The 12673-nt window shown below is 40.8% G+C and overlaps 1 protein-coding gene across 12 annotated transcripts in view; it reads left to right on the top strand.

Moving 5' to 3' along the window:
• Positions 1–12673, top strand: part of PHTF1 (putative homeodomain transcription factor 1) — a 250128-nt gene that overhangs the window by 31371 nt on the left and 206084 nt on the right. For 9 of the 12 annotated variants that reach the window (XM_056558332.1, XM_056558324.1, XM_056558330.1 and 6 more), the window contains exons 2-3: positions 9569–9816; positions 10022–10127. The exons of 1 other annotated variant lie outside the window; for it this stretch is intronic. In XM_056558332.1, coding sequence (XP_056414307.1) covers positions 10083–10127 — 45 coding nt within the window. In that variant the 5' untranslated portion in view covers positions 9569–9816; positions 10022–10082. Of the gene's footprint in view, positions 1–4351; positions 4478–9568; positions 9817–10021; positions 10128–12673 lie in introns of those variants that run through there. 2 more of the 12 variants (XM_056558326.1, XM_056558322.1) reach the window with 2 other exon arrangements.

Here is a 12673-nt window from a genome sequence, read left to right as displayed (position 1 = left end):
ATTTGTAAATTACTTCTATTAAAAAATCTTAATCCTTCCAATAGTTATTAGCTTCTGAAGTTTTCTGTCTAACTGCTCAATGATGATGTCACGTCCCGGGAGCTGTGCATGATGGGAGAATATCCCCATAGGAGCTGCACAGCTCCCGGGACGTGAGTCATCAGAGAGCAGTTAGACAGAAAACAACAACTCAACTTCAGAAGCTAATAACTAATGGAAGGATTACGTTTTTTAATAGAAGTAATTTACAAATCTCAAAGAAAAGATGTGATATTCGGCACTGCTCCTATTGGCTAGGCTGGATTGTATGGCGGGCGTGTGACTAGGACAAACCGATAGAGATATGGTGGTGCTCTGACGTTTCAGCAAAGTTCAAATCTTCAATACAGTAGAGAATAGAATAACATCGGCACTCACCGGTCTTCTCTTAAAAAAGGCTTCTTTATTGATACATACTCACAACATGAAATGCAGTAAGGGAGAGGGACCCGTGCAGGGGGGGTACGTAGTAGGCGACAGATTCTGTTTCACTCGTTATACGAGCTTCATCCGGCCATGTCTACCTGGATTTCTGTGCTGCTTCTTATACAGGTGGGCGGCCAATCGCGAATGCTCTGGACCGCCCTCCTCTTCTGATGCACCTGGCGAGTTCTCGTTAGAGTCTCACCATTGGCTAACCATCGCCATTTTTGTAAGTGCATCGGTATAAGAAAGCATATACTAAGACAAGTGCATGTTAAAAACTGAAAATTTAGAAACATGGTGCATAATCAATTTTATCCTTCAATCCGAGAGGACCAGCTGCTGCTGTTTGTATGATCCAATATGTTTCTCTTTGCAATAGGTATTGATCCAGACTTATCCCTGGTTTGGGTTTAACCTTTTCTATCCCGGAGAATTTTAGGTGATCCAATTGTCCCTTGTGGGCTTCCATCATATGGGCAATAAGACGCGGTGCTCCTTTCAAGGTACGGAACGAATAAAGATGTTCCCTAATACGAGCACATAATTGTCTTATCGTTTTGCCGATATAATAGAACCCACAGGGGCAGCAGATGACATATACCACAAATTTAGTTCTACAAGTAATAAGATCAGTCACTGTGTGCGTAATTGCACCTAATCTCATAGTCTTTAATTCAGCGTTATACTTACAAAAAGTACATGACTTTCATGCAAAATTCCCTTTCGGGGTACATTTCTCCAGCCATGTATTTTCTGTATTTTTCTTAGTTTTTACTTGTTTTTTCAAAATGTCACCTATAGTTTTATTTTTTCTGTATGAAATCAATGGTTTTTTACTAGCTACTTCTTTCAATTCTGCATCGCTCTCTATTATATGCCAATTCCGTCTAACTGCCTGTTCTATAGTTCTATTCAAAGGTGTATTCTGAAAGGTGAAAGTGAAACGTTTCTGTTCCAATGTGTGTGTCTTATTCTTATTTTTATTCTTTAATAGATTAACTTGTTGCATTTTTGTAGTTCTTTCTCTACCTTCTTTTATTAACTGTATTGGATACTGTCTTTCTATGAGTCTTTTCTGTAAATCATCGGCTTGCATGTTAAATGTTTCTTCTTGGGCATTATTCCGCCTTAGACGAATAAATTGTCCGTAGGGAATGCCCTTCTTCACTGATGCTGGGTGAGAGCTGTGATAGTGAAGAAGGGTATTCCTGGACATATCTTTTCTATGTCCTTCGCTCACAATCTTATTTCCATTAATAATCAATTTAACATCTAAAAATTCGATAGATGATCCTCCAAATTGAGACGTAAAGGCAAGGTTCATTGTATTCACTTCATTTAGGTGTCTAACAAAACTGTCGTCCACATAGCGGGCATAGAATTTCAAATGCCCGATATATGGATTCATAGAGGAGTAAATATACTGCCTCTCAAATTCAGCCAAAAAGAGGTTAGCGTATGTACAGGACACCGGGGTACCCATCGGGGTCCCGGTGTCCTGTCTATACCAACTATCTCCAAACCTAAATGTACTGTTAGTTAGTACAAAGGAAAGTGCATCAATTACGAAACCGACAAATTCTTCTGACTTATTGGACCTTCTTAGTCCTTCCTTGACAGCCTGCACACCCGTATCATGTGGAATACGGGTGTACAGGCTGACAACATCTATTGAACACAGCTTCCACTCCCTCTCCCAATTCAAATCTTCCATCATTTGTAAAAGGTGTAAAGTATCCTTTATGTATGCAGGTATGGCCTTCAGCATAGGGCTCAGTAGCCATCCCAAGTAATGAGAAAGGTGTTCAGTGACAGATCCCACCCCCGAGACGATGGGTCGTCCCAGGGGGGGGGGGGGACTGTCCTTTATGAACTTTAGGTAAATGATACCAGGTAGCTGGCTTAGGGGTATCTGGGATCAGACGTTCTGCATTCTTTTTAGATAAAGTACCCTTCGTGACTGCTGAATGAAGAAAAGACGTTAATTTAGAGAGGATTTTACTTGTGGGGTCGGATTTTAACATGGTGTAGGTAGCGGTGTCCTGAAGTTGCCTTTCGGCTTCGGCTATATACATAGATTTATACATTACAACCACTGCCCCACCTTTGTCCGCTCGAACCACCTGTAAATCTTCCCTATTTTTCAAAATATTAAGTGCCTTAGTTTCATCTGCCGATAAATTCTGTGGGGCTTCTTTGTACATTATAGACTTAACGTCTTGCATGACCGCGTTTTGAAACAGGTCCAGGCTACTTCCCGGAAAAATCGGGGGGTTAAACCTGGATCTCTTTCCTTTACAAAAATAGACAGCTTTTGACCCACATTCATTATTCGGTTCGCTGAATTCATTAGCTAACATCTCTAAACATTCTATTTCTACTTGGGTACATTCTTTTGGAAAAAAAACTAAATTATTTGTTTCTACCGGTAAATCTGCTTCACATTGGTCATGCTCTAGTATTTTTTTATTTTGGAAAAACTTGAAAAGGTTGATGTCTCTAAGGGATCGCGCTTACTGCTTCTAAAGGGACTGCTTCGTTTTTATTTTTAGGTGGATGTTCTTGCTGTTTCTTATATGTTTTCTCTTTATTTACATTCTCGGTGCGTTTTTTAACGAATTGCTGCGATGATCTTCTTTGTAAATAAGATTTGGTCGCACTATAAGGTACATTTTTCTTCTGGTGCTATTGGAATTCGTTATCTTGATCATAGTCCGTTTTATCACGTAAAAATTTCTCTCGTTTCTTGTTCTTGACTTCTTCTTGTAATGCAGTGAGTTTAAGTTGTAACTTAGAGTAAAAAGAGCTTTTTTGTTCATCTGTGGCTCTTTTGATGTATTCATTTTTCACTTTGACCAGATCTTCATTAATTTTATCCTGTTCGATTCTACTTGTTAGAACTATTTGCAGGAGTTTCATAGAATGTTCATGATGAGCTTGTTTCCAGATATTGATAAAAATGGGATCATCATTAAATTGTGCCGGGACTTTGTAGGCTCTAAGTCCTCTTGGAGACCTATCACAATGGACGTACGACTGCAGCGAGTTAATCGTCCAAAAGATGTTGATTTCTTTTTCGGATAGATTAGTTATGCGATGCTCCAGGGACTTCACATCTATGAGCTCGATGTCATCCCTGGTATTGCATTTCAGGAAATACCCCCCCGGATCCTCTCTCCCAGTGAGTATTAGGTTTTCCAAATATATCAGCATCCCGTCTGATTCCATATCCATGTTTTGTGGCGTGGATTCTGCCATGGTAGCGTGCTCTGAATACAAAGGAATTCACAATCAAAGGGCAAAGAAAAGATGTGATATTCGGCACTGCTCCTATTGGCTAGGCTGGATTGTATGGCGGGCGTGTGACTAGGACAAACCAATAGAGATATGGTGGTGCTCTGACATTTCAGCAAAGTTCAAATCTTCAATACAGTAGAGAATAGAATAACATCGGCACTCACCGGTCTTCTCTTAAAAAAGGCTTCTTTATTGATACATACTCACAACATGAAATGCAGTAAGGGAGAGGGACCCGTGCAGGGGGGGTACGTAGTAGGCAACAGATTCTGTTTCACTCGTTATACGAGCTTCATCCGGCCATGTCTACCTGGATTTCTGTGCTGCTTCTTATACAGGTGGGCGGCCAATCGCGAATGCTCTGGACCGCCATCCTCTTCTGATGCACCTGGCGAGTTCTCGTTAGAGTCTCACCATTGGCTAACCATCGCCATTTTTGTAAGTGCATCGGTATAAGAAAGCATATACTAAGACAAGTGCATGTTAAAAACTGAAAATTTAAAAACATGGTGCATAATCAATTTTATCCTTCAATCCAAGAGGACCAGCTGCTGCTGTTTGTATGATCCAATATGTTTCTCTTTGCAATAGGTATTGATCCAGACTTATCCCTGGTTTGGGTTTAACCTTTTCTATCCCGGAGAATTTTAGGTGATCCAATTGTCCCTTGTGGGCTTCCATCATATGGGCAATAAGACGCGGTGCTCCTTTCAAGGTACGGAACGAATAAAGATGTTCCCTAATACGAGCACATAATTGTCTTATCGTTTTGCCGATATAATAGAACCTACAGGGGCAGTAGATGACATATACCACAAATTTAGTTCTACAAGTAATAAGATCAGTCACTGTGTGCGTAATTGCACCTAATCTCATAGTCTTTAATTCAGCGTTATACTTACAAAAAGTACATGACTTTCATGCAAAATTCCCTTTCGGGGTACATTTCTCCAGCCATGTATTTTCTGTATTTTTCTTAGTTTTTACTTGTTTTTTCAAAATGTCACCTATAGTTTTATTTTTTCTGTATGAAATCAATGGTTTTTTACTAGCTACTTCTTTCAATTCTGCATCGCTCTCTATTATATGCCAATTCCGTCTAACTGCCTGTTCTATAGTTCTATTCAAAGGTGTATTCTGAAAGGTGAAAGTGAAACGTTTCTGTTCCAATGTGTGTGTCTTATTCTTATTTTTATTCTTTAATAGATTAACTCGTTGCATTTTTGTAGTTCTTTCTCTACCTTCTTTTATTAACTGTATTGGATACTGTCTTTCTATGAGTCTTTTCTGTAAATCATCGGCTTGAATGTTAAATGTTTCTTCTTGGGCATTATTCCGCCTTAGACGAATGAATTGTCCGTAGGGAATGCCCTTCTTCACTGATGCTGGGTGAGAGCTGTGATAGTGAAGAAGGGTATTCCTGGACATATCTTTTCTATGTCCTTCGCTCACAATCTTATTTCCATTAATAATCAATTTAACATCTAACATTGTCTTAGTATATGCTTTCTTATACCGATGCACTTACAAAAATGGCGATGGTTAGCCAATGGTGAGACTCTAACGAGAACTCGCCAGGTGCATCAGAAGAGGAGGGCGGTCCAAAGCATTCGCGATTGGCCGCCCACCTGTATAAGAAGCAGCACAGAAATCCAGGTAGACATGGCCGGATGAAGCTCGTATAACGAGTGAAACAGAATCTGTTGCCTACTACGTACCCCCCCTGCACGGGTCCCGCTCCCTTACTGCATTTCATGTTGTGAGTATGTATCAATAAAGAAGCCTTTTTTAAGAGAAGACCGGTGAGTGCCGATGTTATTCTATTCTCTACTGTATTGATAATTTACAAATCTGTTTAACTTTCCGGAGCCAGATGATATATAAAAAAAAGTTTTGGCCTGGAATACCCCTTTAAAGAAGCGATCTACAACTGCTTCACTTTCCCTATGCACAGGATTTGATAAATCTTCCCCTTTATCTCTGAATAAAGTGGCAGGGGGGAGAAATAAAGTGGCAGAGGGGATCAGAGGGTTGAAATAAAGTGGCACGGGGGGGGATCAGGGGGGGGTTGAAATGGCACAGGGGGTTGATCAAGGGGGAGAATGTACGGGCGGGGGGGGGGGGGGGGGGCGGGGGCTAGCAGCCGGATTTGTAATGCTGATATTGGTATCATGTTGTACTTCGTACAACGCGTTATAAAAAAGAAAAAAATATATATGTATTATCCTGGTGTATGGGGATAGACTGCGGGTGAAGGGTGGTCACAAGCGGTCCATAAACATTGCATTGTTTTTAAAAAGTACATGGAAAGGTTTGAAGTATCCCAGAGATAATCTGACTGGTGGCAGAAGCAGAGTAATCTCCTTGGAACCGATGATTTTGAGCATCTTGCTACGTGCAGTCCAAGATGGCTTCTATTTGCGTTTAAAATATGGTCATTGTGCAAGATTTCTCCGGGTAAATGAAATGTACACAGTTAATACATTCGTGCGTACCAAATATGTAACTCCAAGGTACACCGAAACCTACACATTTGGAGGAAATGCTCCACCAGAATGTGCGCAAAAAAAACCTAAAAAAAACAGCTTGCACAAAATTTTGCGCAAAAATTTTAACACACAACAAAACTTTGATAAATGTCCCCCAATGACTCTATATTTGGAGTCGGGAAGGAATTTTTACCTCTTGTATGAAGGTTTTTCCCTTCCGTTGGACCAACTCAGTAGGGACTCATAAGGGTTAAAGGTTGAACTCGATGGACTCTGGTCTTTTTTCAACCTTATGAACTATGTTACTATGATGAAGGCTAGTATAATATGCGTATCACTGTAGCACTAATATTAAAACATAGCTTCTACTAAGATACACTAAAACAAAATACCCCAAAGTATATTAAACATGGAAAAATAACAATAAAAAACGACTGGATAAGAACAAACCACGTGTTTAAGTAAGGAGTAGATACCCACATAGGTGAGTTTCAAAGACAACTGTCAACTATCAGGGCAGTATATAATGCCTAGACTGATCCACATAAAGTAAGTACATAACCCATCATCAAAAATAATGGCCATACAATACAGAGGCCCAAAGTAACAAAACCAAGTCCTGACTTGTTTCACCTGGAAGGTACCAGGATCTTCAAGGGACAATACTGGCAAACAAATACTTGTGAAGAACCCAAATTAGTAAAACCCAGAACAGTTAGAGAAAGAATAAATGGAATAGCAAATGAAATTAACCACTAATGATGTCATCTACTAAACCGGGTCAAACACAACAATGATAGAAAAACCTATGATAAAAAATCATCTCTCAGTGGAGCCACTTACTGTAACTTGCTGAACTGAACTGACACTGGGAACAAGACAAGGTTGTCCTCTACTCCCTTCTCTTTGCCCTTGCTGTGGAAACTCTGGCTTGTTTAGATGACAGTATAGGGCCTCAGGGGAGAGAGAACAAGATAGTCTTATATGCAGCAAAAAGATGAAGCAAAAATAGATTATGTGGTGGAGAAAATACAGAGGTTTAAGTATTTTTCTGGATTATGTATCATTTGGGAAAAACTACTCTGTTATTAATGGAGTATATTCAAATTTACTTCAATATTGATAATGGTATAATTGGTAAGGGAGAAAGTTTTAAATGTTTTGGCATTAACATTTGTAGAAAATGGACGGATTTAGTTAAATTGAACGTATTTCCACTGACAATAGAAACTGCGAAAAAGTTAAAATTGGAATGAGCTTCCTATTTCTAGGGCGGATAGATTTTATATTATTAAATCAGTTTTAACTCTACAGTTGCTGTATTTGTTCGCTTCATCTCCAATATGGGTTGAGGAGAATATACATTATAAAATTATTTATTGAAACACTCAAGAAGGAGAAAGAAGTTTGTGCAGATTAAAGGGGTACTCCATCACGCCCCCTCCCATAGACTTGCATTGAGGGGGCGTGATGAAGTACCCCTTTAATCTGCACAAACTTCTTTCTCCTTCTTAAGTGTTTAAATAAATAATTTTATAATGTATATTCTCCTCAACCCATATTGAAGATGAAGCGAACAAATACAGCAACTGTAGAATTAAACCCCCCCCCACAGTGCAAAAACAGCGTTCGGAACATTTACTTCCGAGTGCTGGCCAGTGGAGTACCCCTTTAAAGTGTACCTGTCGTCAACAAAAACATTTTATATAATGTAGATAATAACATTATATGTATATTTGTAATATACATTGGTTAAAAAATGTGTATATTTTTGGGTGAAAAAATGCTGTCCCTGCAGCTATTGCCTGTGTGTCTCTATGAGGAGTCCAAATACAGGAAGTGAGGGTGGACAAGCAGGGATCTGTGCAGGCTCCTGGCTTGTCAATCATCCTGAGCCAATATATGAGCCAAGATCATGTCATAGAGCCTCAGTGTACACTGTCCTGCTTTTTCTTAGTGCACAGAGCCCTGCTTGTCCACCCTCACTTCCTGCATTTGGACTCCTCATAGAGACATACAGGCAATAGCTGCAGAGACAAAAATATACAATTTTTTTAGCCAATATATAATATTACAAATATACTTATAATGGTTCTACATTATATAAAAAGTTTTTGTTGATGACAGGTACACTTTAAGCCCTTGTTTATCTATAGATAAAGGAGGAGAGGGGTCCCCATCCAACCTGATGGAGCTTAAGAGGATCTGCAGAGAAAAATAGCAGAAAATCCCCAAATCCAGGTGTGCAAACCTTGTGGCACCATACCCAAGAAGACTGGAGGCTGTAATCGCTGCCAAGGGTGCTTCAAATAAGTACTGAGTAAAGGGTCTGAATACTTATGTCACTGCAATATATTAGTTTTTCCTTTTTAATATATTACCAAAGATTTCTTACAAAGAACGATAGGGGAAAACTTGATTTTATTTTTATTATTTTAGCACAAAGCCGCAACATAGCAAAATGTGAAGTGAAAGGTTCCGGAAACTTTCTGAAGGCACTGTACATATGCTGACTAAGCCCCCATGTGCATGCCTTGTTTTACCCAGTTGCCTTTGGGTACAATCACCTAAGGGCATATGCCAGCAATGGGGGGTCATGGGAAAATGTGTGCTCCCTAGCCTGGCAACAGCAAGTTACAGTTCAGACAGGAAACCAGGAAGTAATCAGATCCATGAGGGAGAAAAACAATCAGTGATGTAGGTATTTTACCTTAAAAACTGTACATTTGTCCTTATGGTCCTTATGGGAAAACCCCCTTTAAAGGGGTACTCCAGTGAAAAACAACTTATCCCCTATCCAAAGGGATAAGATGTCTAATTGCGGGGGTCCTGCAGCTGGGGACCCCGCGATCTCTGGGCCGGCAGCTGCAGCGTCCGGAACACGGAAGCTTGGAGCTTTCGTTTTTGTGACGCCACGCCCCCTCCATTCATGTTTATGGGAGGTAGCATGACAGCTAGTACGTAGGGGGGTGGCAGCTGTAATCGCCAGTCATCTGGCATGGAGTGGAGTTCGCTTCGTGCACAGATGACCGGGGTACTGCGTCGAAGATTTTGGGGGGTCCCCAGCAGTGGGACCCCTGCGATTAGACATCTTCTCCCCTAGGGGATAAGATGTTTTTCCCTGGAGTACCCCTTTAAGGAAAAAAACTGCTGCAGATTTTACCTGAGGATTTTTAAACCTTTTAAAATCTCCAGCATAAAAATACATTATGTGTTAACATACGCTTAGGAATTATTTAACTTTTAGTAATTCTAAGCTATATTATGCCTCATGCGACCACTTGTAGTCTAATAGTATTTTATTGTCATAAAACCAGGTCACTGAATCTCGTCTTCTGTTAGAAGTCTGGTATGCACATGGGAGGGCACACCTCAAGGCTTGGCTGAAATTAAAGACAGTATCCCATTGACCCTCAAGTCATATTCCCAGGATGGTAAGAGCTGTGGAGAACTATTCTGTAGGGTCCTCAAACTGGACACGGCTTACATGTTCGATGTGCCCATAGAACTAATCTGAAGAGGAAAAGAGTGGTCACCCATACTGTATGTCCCAGCTAAGACCTAGGTAAGAGGAATCCTCCAAACAGCACCACAGATCTCAGCAGTATGGAATGCTATGAATGTGACTTTGGGTGATGGGGGTCTGATTGTTCCTTACTCGTTTAACCAGATTTGTCTTGATATGTGTGAAGTGTAGTTTTTCTTTCCTTTTCTTTTTCCTTTCTTTCATTTACATATGTTCTTAGTTTTGCTTTTTTTTTTTTATTCAGTTTCTATGTTCAGGGTCCTCCTATTTATTTGAGTCAGAAGTTCCAATGATATGATAAAATCATGGCTGCTGAGAATAGAGATGCAATATCCTGGTATCAGAAGAAAGTAAGTATCTGATCCATTTAGGAATCATACATTATTGTTTTATTTATGCCATATTTATAAACACTTTTCTTTCTGGCACATGCAAATGTGTTGGAGAAAGTGAACAAAGTCTTGGAGTTGCCTGCTATGTGACTTGTGCGTTAGCATTTTCTGATAGGTCATATAGTCAGATGCCTTTATGAAACACCCTCTATTAAAGGGGTTCTCCGGTGCTTAGACATCTTATCCCTTATCCATAGGATAGGGGATAAGATGCCTGATCGCGGGAGTCCCGCAGCTGGGGACCCCCGGGATCTTGCACGCGCACCCCGTTTATAATCAGTCCACGGAGCGTGTTCGCTCTGGGTCTGATTACCAGCGACCACAGGGCCGACAGCGTGTGACGTCGCTCCTCCGCCCCCGTGTGAAGTCACGCTCCGCCCCTCAATGCAAGCCTATGGGAGGGGGTGTGACAGCTATCACGCCCCCTCCCATAGGCTTGCATTGAGGGGCGGAGACTGAACGTCACACAGGGTCGGAGGCGTGATGTCACATGCCGTCGGCCCTGTGGTCGCCGTTAATCAAACTTATTATAAGACTTATTATAAACGGGGTGTCGCGTGCAAGATCCCGGGGGTCCCCAGCGGCGGGACTCCCGCGATCAGGCATCTTATCCCCTATCCTATGGATAGGGGATAAGATGTCTAAGCACCAGAGTACCCCTTTAAGACTATGGATACCTTTGCACTAGAATTTTTTTCTAAACTCTTCTTTTGCTGCATGTTTTCTTACTCATTAAAGTGAATGGGTAGCAAAATTAGCTGCCGAAAATATGCTGCAAAATACAGCACGTGTGACCCTACCCTAAATGTAAGATTAAATGCAGTTGTCCAATTTACTATTATTGTTTAGAATAAGTCCCTCCTCCTTGCTCACATCTAATAAGTAGTTTACTTACACTCCCAAAAATGCATTTGTTTCCACTGTGCTAGAGCGGCACATTAACTTGTCTCCGCCTTTCAGTAATGTCCTGTATACTGGACAGGGAATTGCACCCTCCTAGCCCATAAGTTAGGTATTTAGGACATCTCTGGGAGGAAGAGTTGATGACATCTCTGGTTATATTACATACCAGCACAGAGGAGCATGGGTATCCATCTCTTTTACTTTAAAGGGGTACTCCGCTGCTCAGCATTTGGAACAAACAGTTCCGAACACTGGTGCTGGCGCCGAGAGCTCATGATGTCATAGCCCTGCCCCCTCATGATGCCACGTCCCTCCCCCTCAATGCAACTCCATTGTCACGCCCCCTCCCATAGACTTGCATAGAGGGGGCGGGGCTTGATGTTGTGAGGAGGCGGGGTTATTACATCACGAGTTCCCGGCTCCAGCGTTCGGAACAGTTTGTTCCAAATGCTGAGCAGCGTAGTACCCCCTTAAGTACATTCTCATGTTTCTGACCTTTCCTCCAATTTATCTCAGATTTTACCCCCTTGTTCTTGTATTTAGCTTATTTAAATACTTTCCTCCTGAACTTTATTTAACCCTTTAACATACTTAAAGATGTCAGTCATGTCCCCCCTTTCCTTAGTTGCCTCTAGAGTATACAGATTGATATCTTTAAAGGGGTACTCCGGTGGAAAACAATTATTTTTTTTTTAAATCAACTGACGCCAGAAAGTTAACCTGTTAAGGACCAAGGGTGTACCTGTATGTCCTGGGACCTTTCCCTTTCTATAACAACAGCTGGGACCTGTGGCTTATAACGAGCAGTGTTCAAAGCCACATCTAAAGTGAAAGTAAACTAATGCCGGTTAGCTCAGGGGGCTGTTCAGGACCGCCGCGGTGAAATCGTGGCGTCCCGAACAGCTGTAGGACACGAGGAGGGTCTCCTTGCCTGCCTACTGGTGTCCGATCGCCGAATGACTGCTCAGTGCCTGAGATCCAGGCATGAGCAGTCAAGCAGCAGAATCATTGATCAATGGTTTCCTATGAGAAAAAGATCAGTGTGTGCAGTGTTATAGCCACATATGGGAGCTATAACATTGCAAAAAAAAGTGGAAAAAAAAGTTAATAATAGATCATTTAACCCCTACTAAAAGTTTTCCCATTTAAAAAAAAAAACTGTGTAAATAAAAATAAACATGTGGTATTGCCGCATGCGGAAATGTCCGAATTATAAAAATATATCATTAATTAAACCGCACAGTCAATGGCGTACGCGCAAAAAATTTCCAAAGTCCAAAATAGCGTATTTATGGTCACTTTTTATATCATGAAAAAATGAATAAAAAGCGATCAAAAAGTCTGATCAATACAACTTCAGATCACGGTGCAAAAATATTTGCCCTCATACCGCCCCATACGCGGAAAAATAAAAAAGTTATAGGGGTCAGAAGATGACAATTTTAAACATATACATTTTCCTGCATGTAGTTATGATTTTTTCCAGAAGTACGACAAAATTAAACCTATATAAGTAGGGTAACATTTTAAATGTATGGACCTACAGAATAAAGATTAGGTGTCATTTTTACCGAAAAATTTACTGCGTAGAAATGGAAGCC

This window comes from Hyla sarda, chromosome 2 (assembly GCF_029499605.1).
Source record: "Hyla sarda isolate aHylSar1 chromosome 2, aHylSar1.hap1, whole genome shotgun sequence".
In the NCBI taxonomy this organism is placed as follows: domain Eukaryota; kingdom Metazoa; phylum Chordata; class Amphibia; order Anura; family Hylidae; genus Hyla; species Hyla sarda.
Note: the sequence above shows the minus strand (reverse complement) of the source record. Positions and strands in the feature narration are given on the sequence as shown.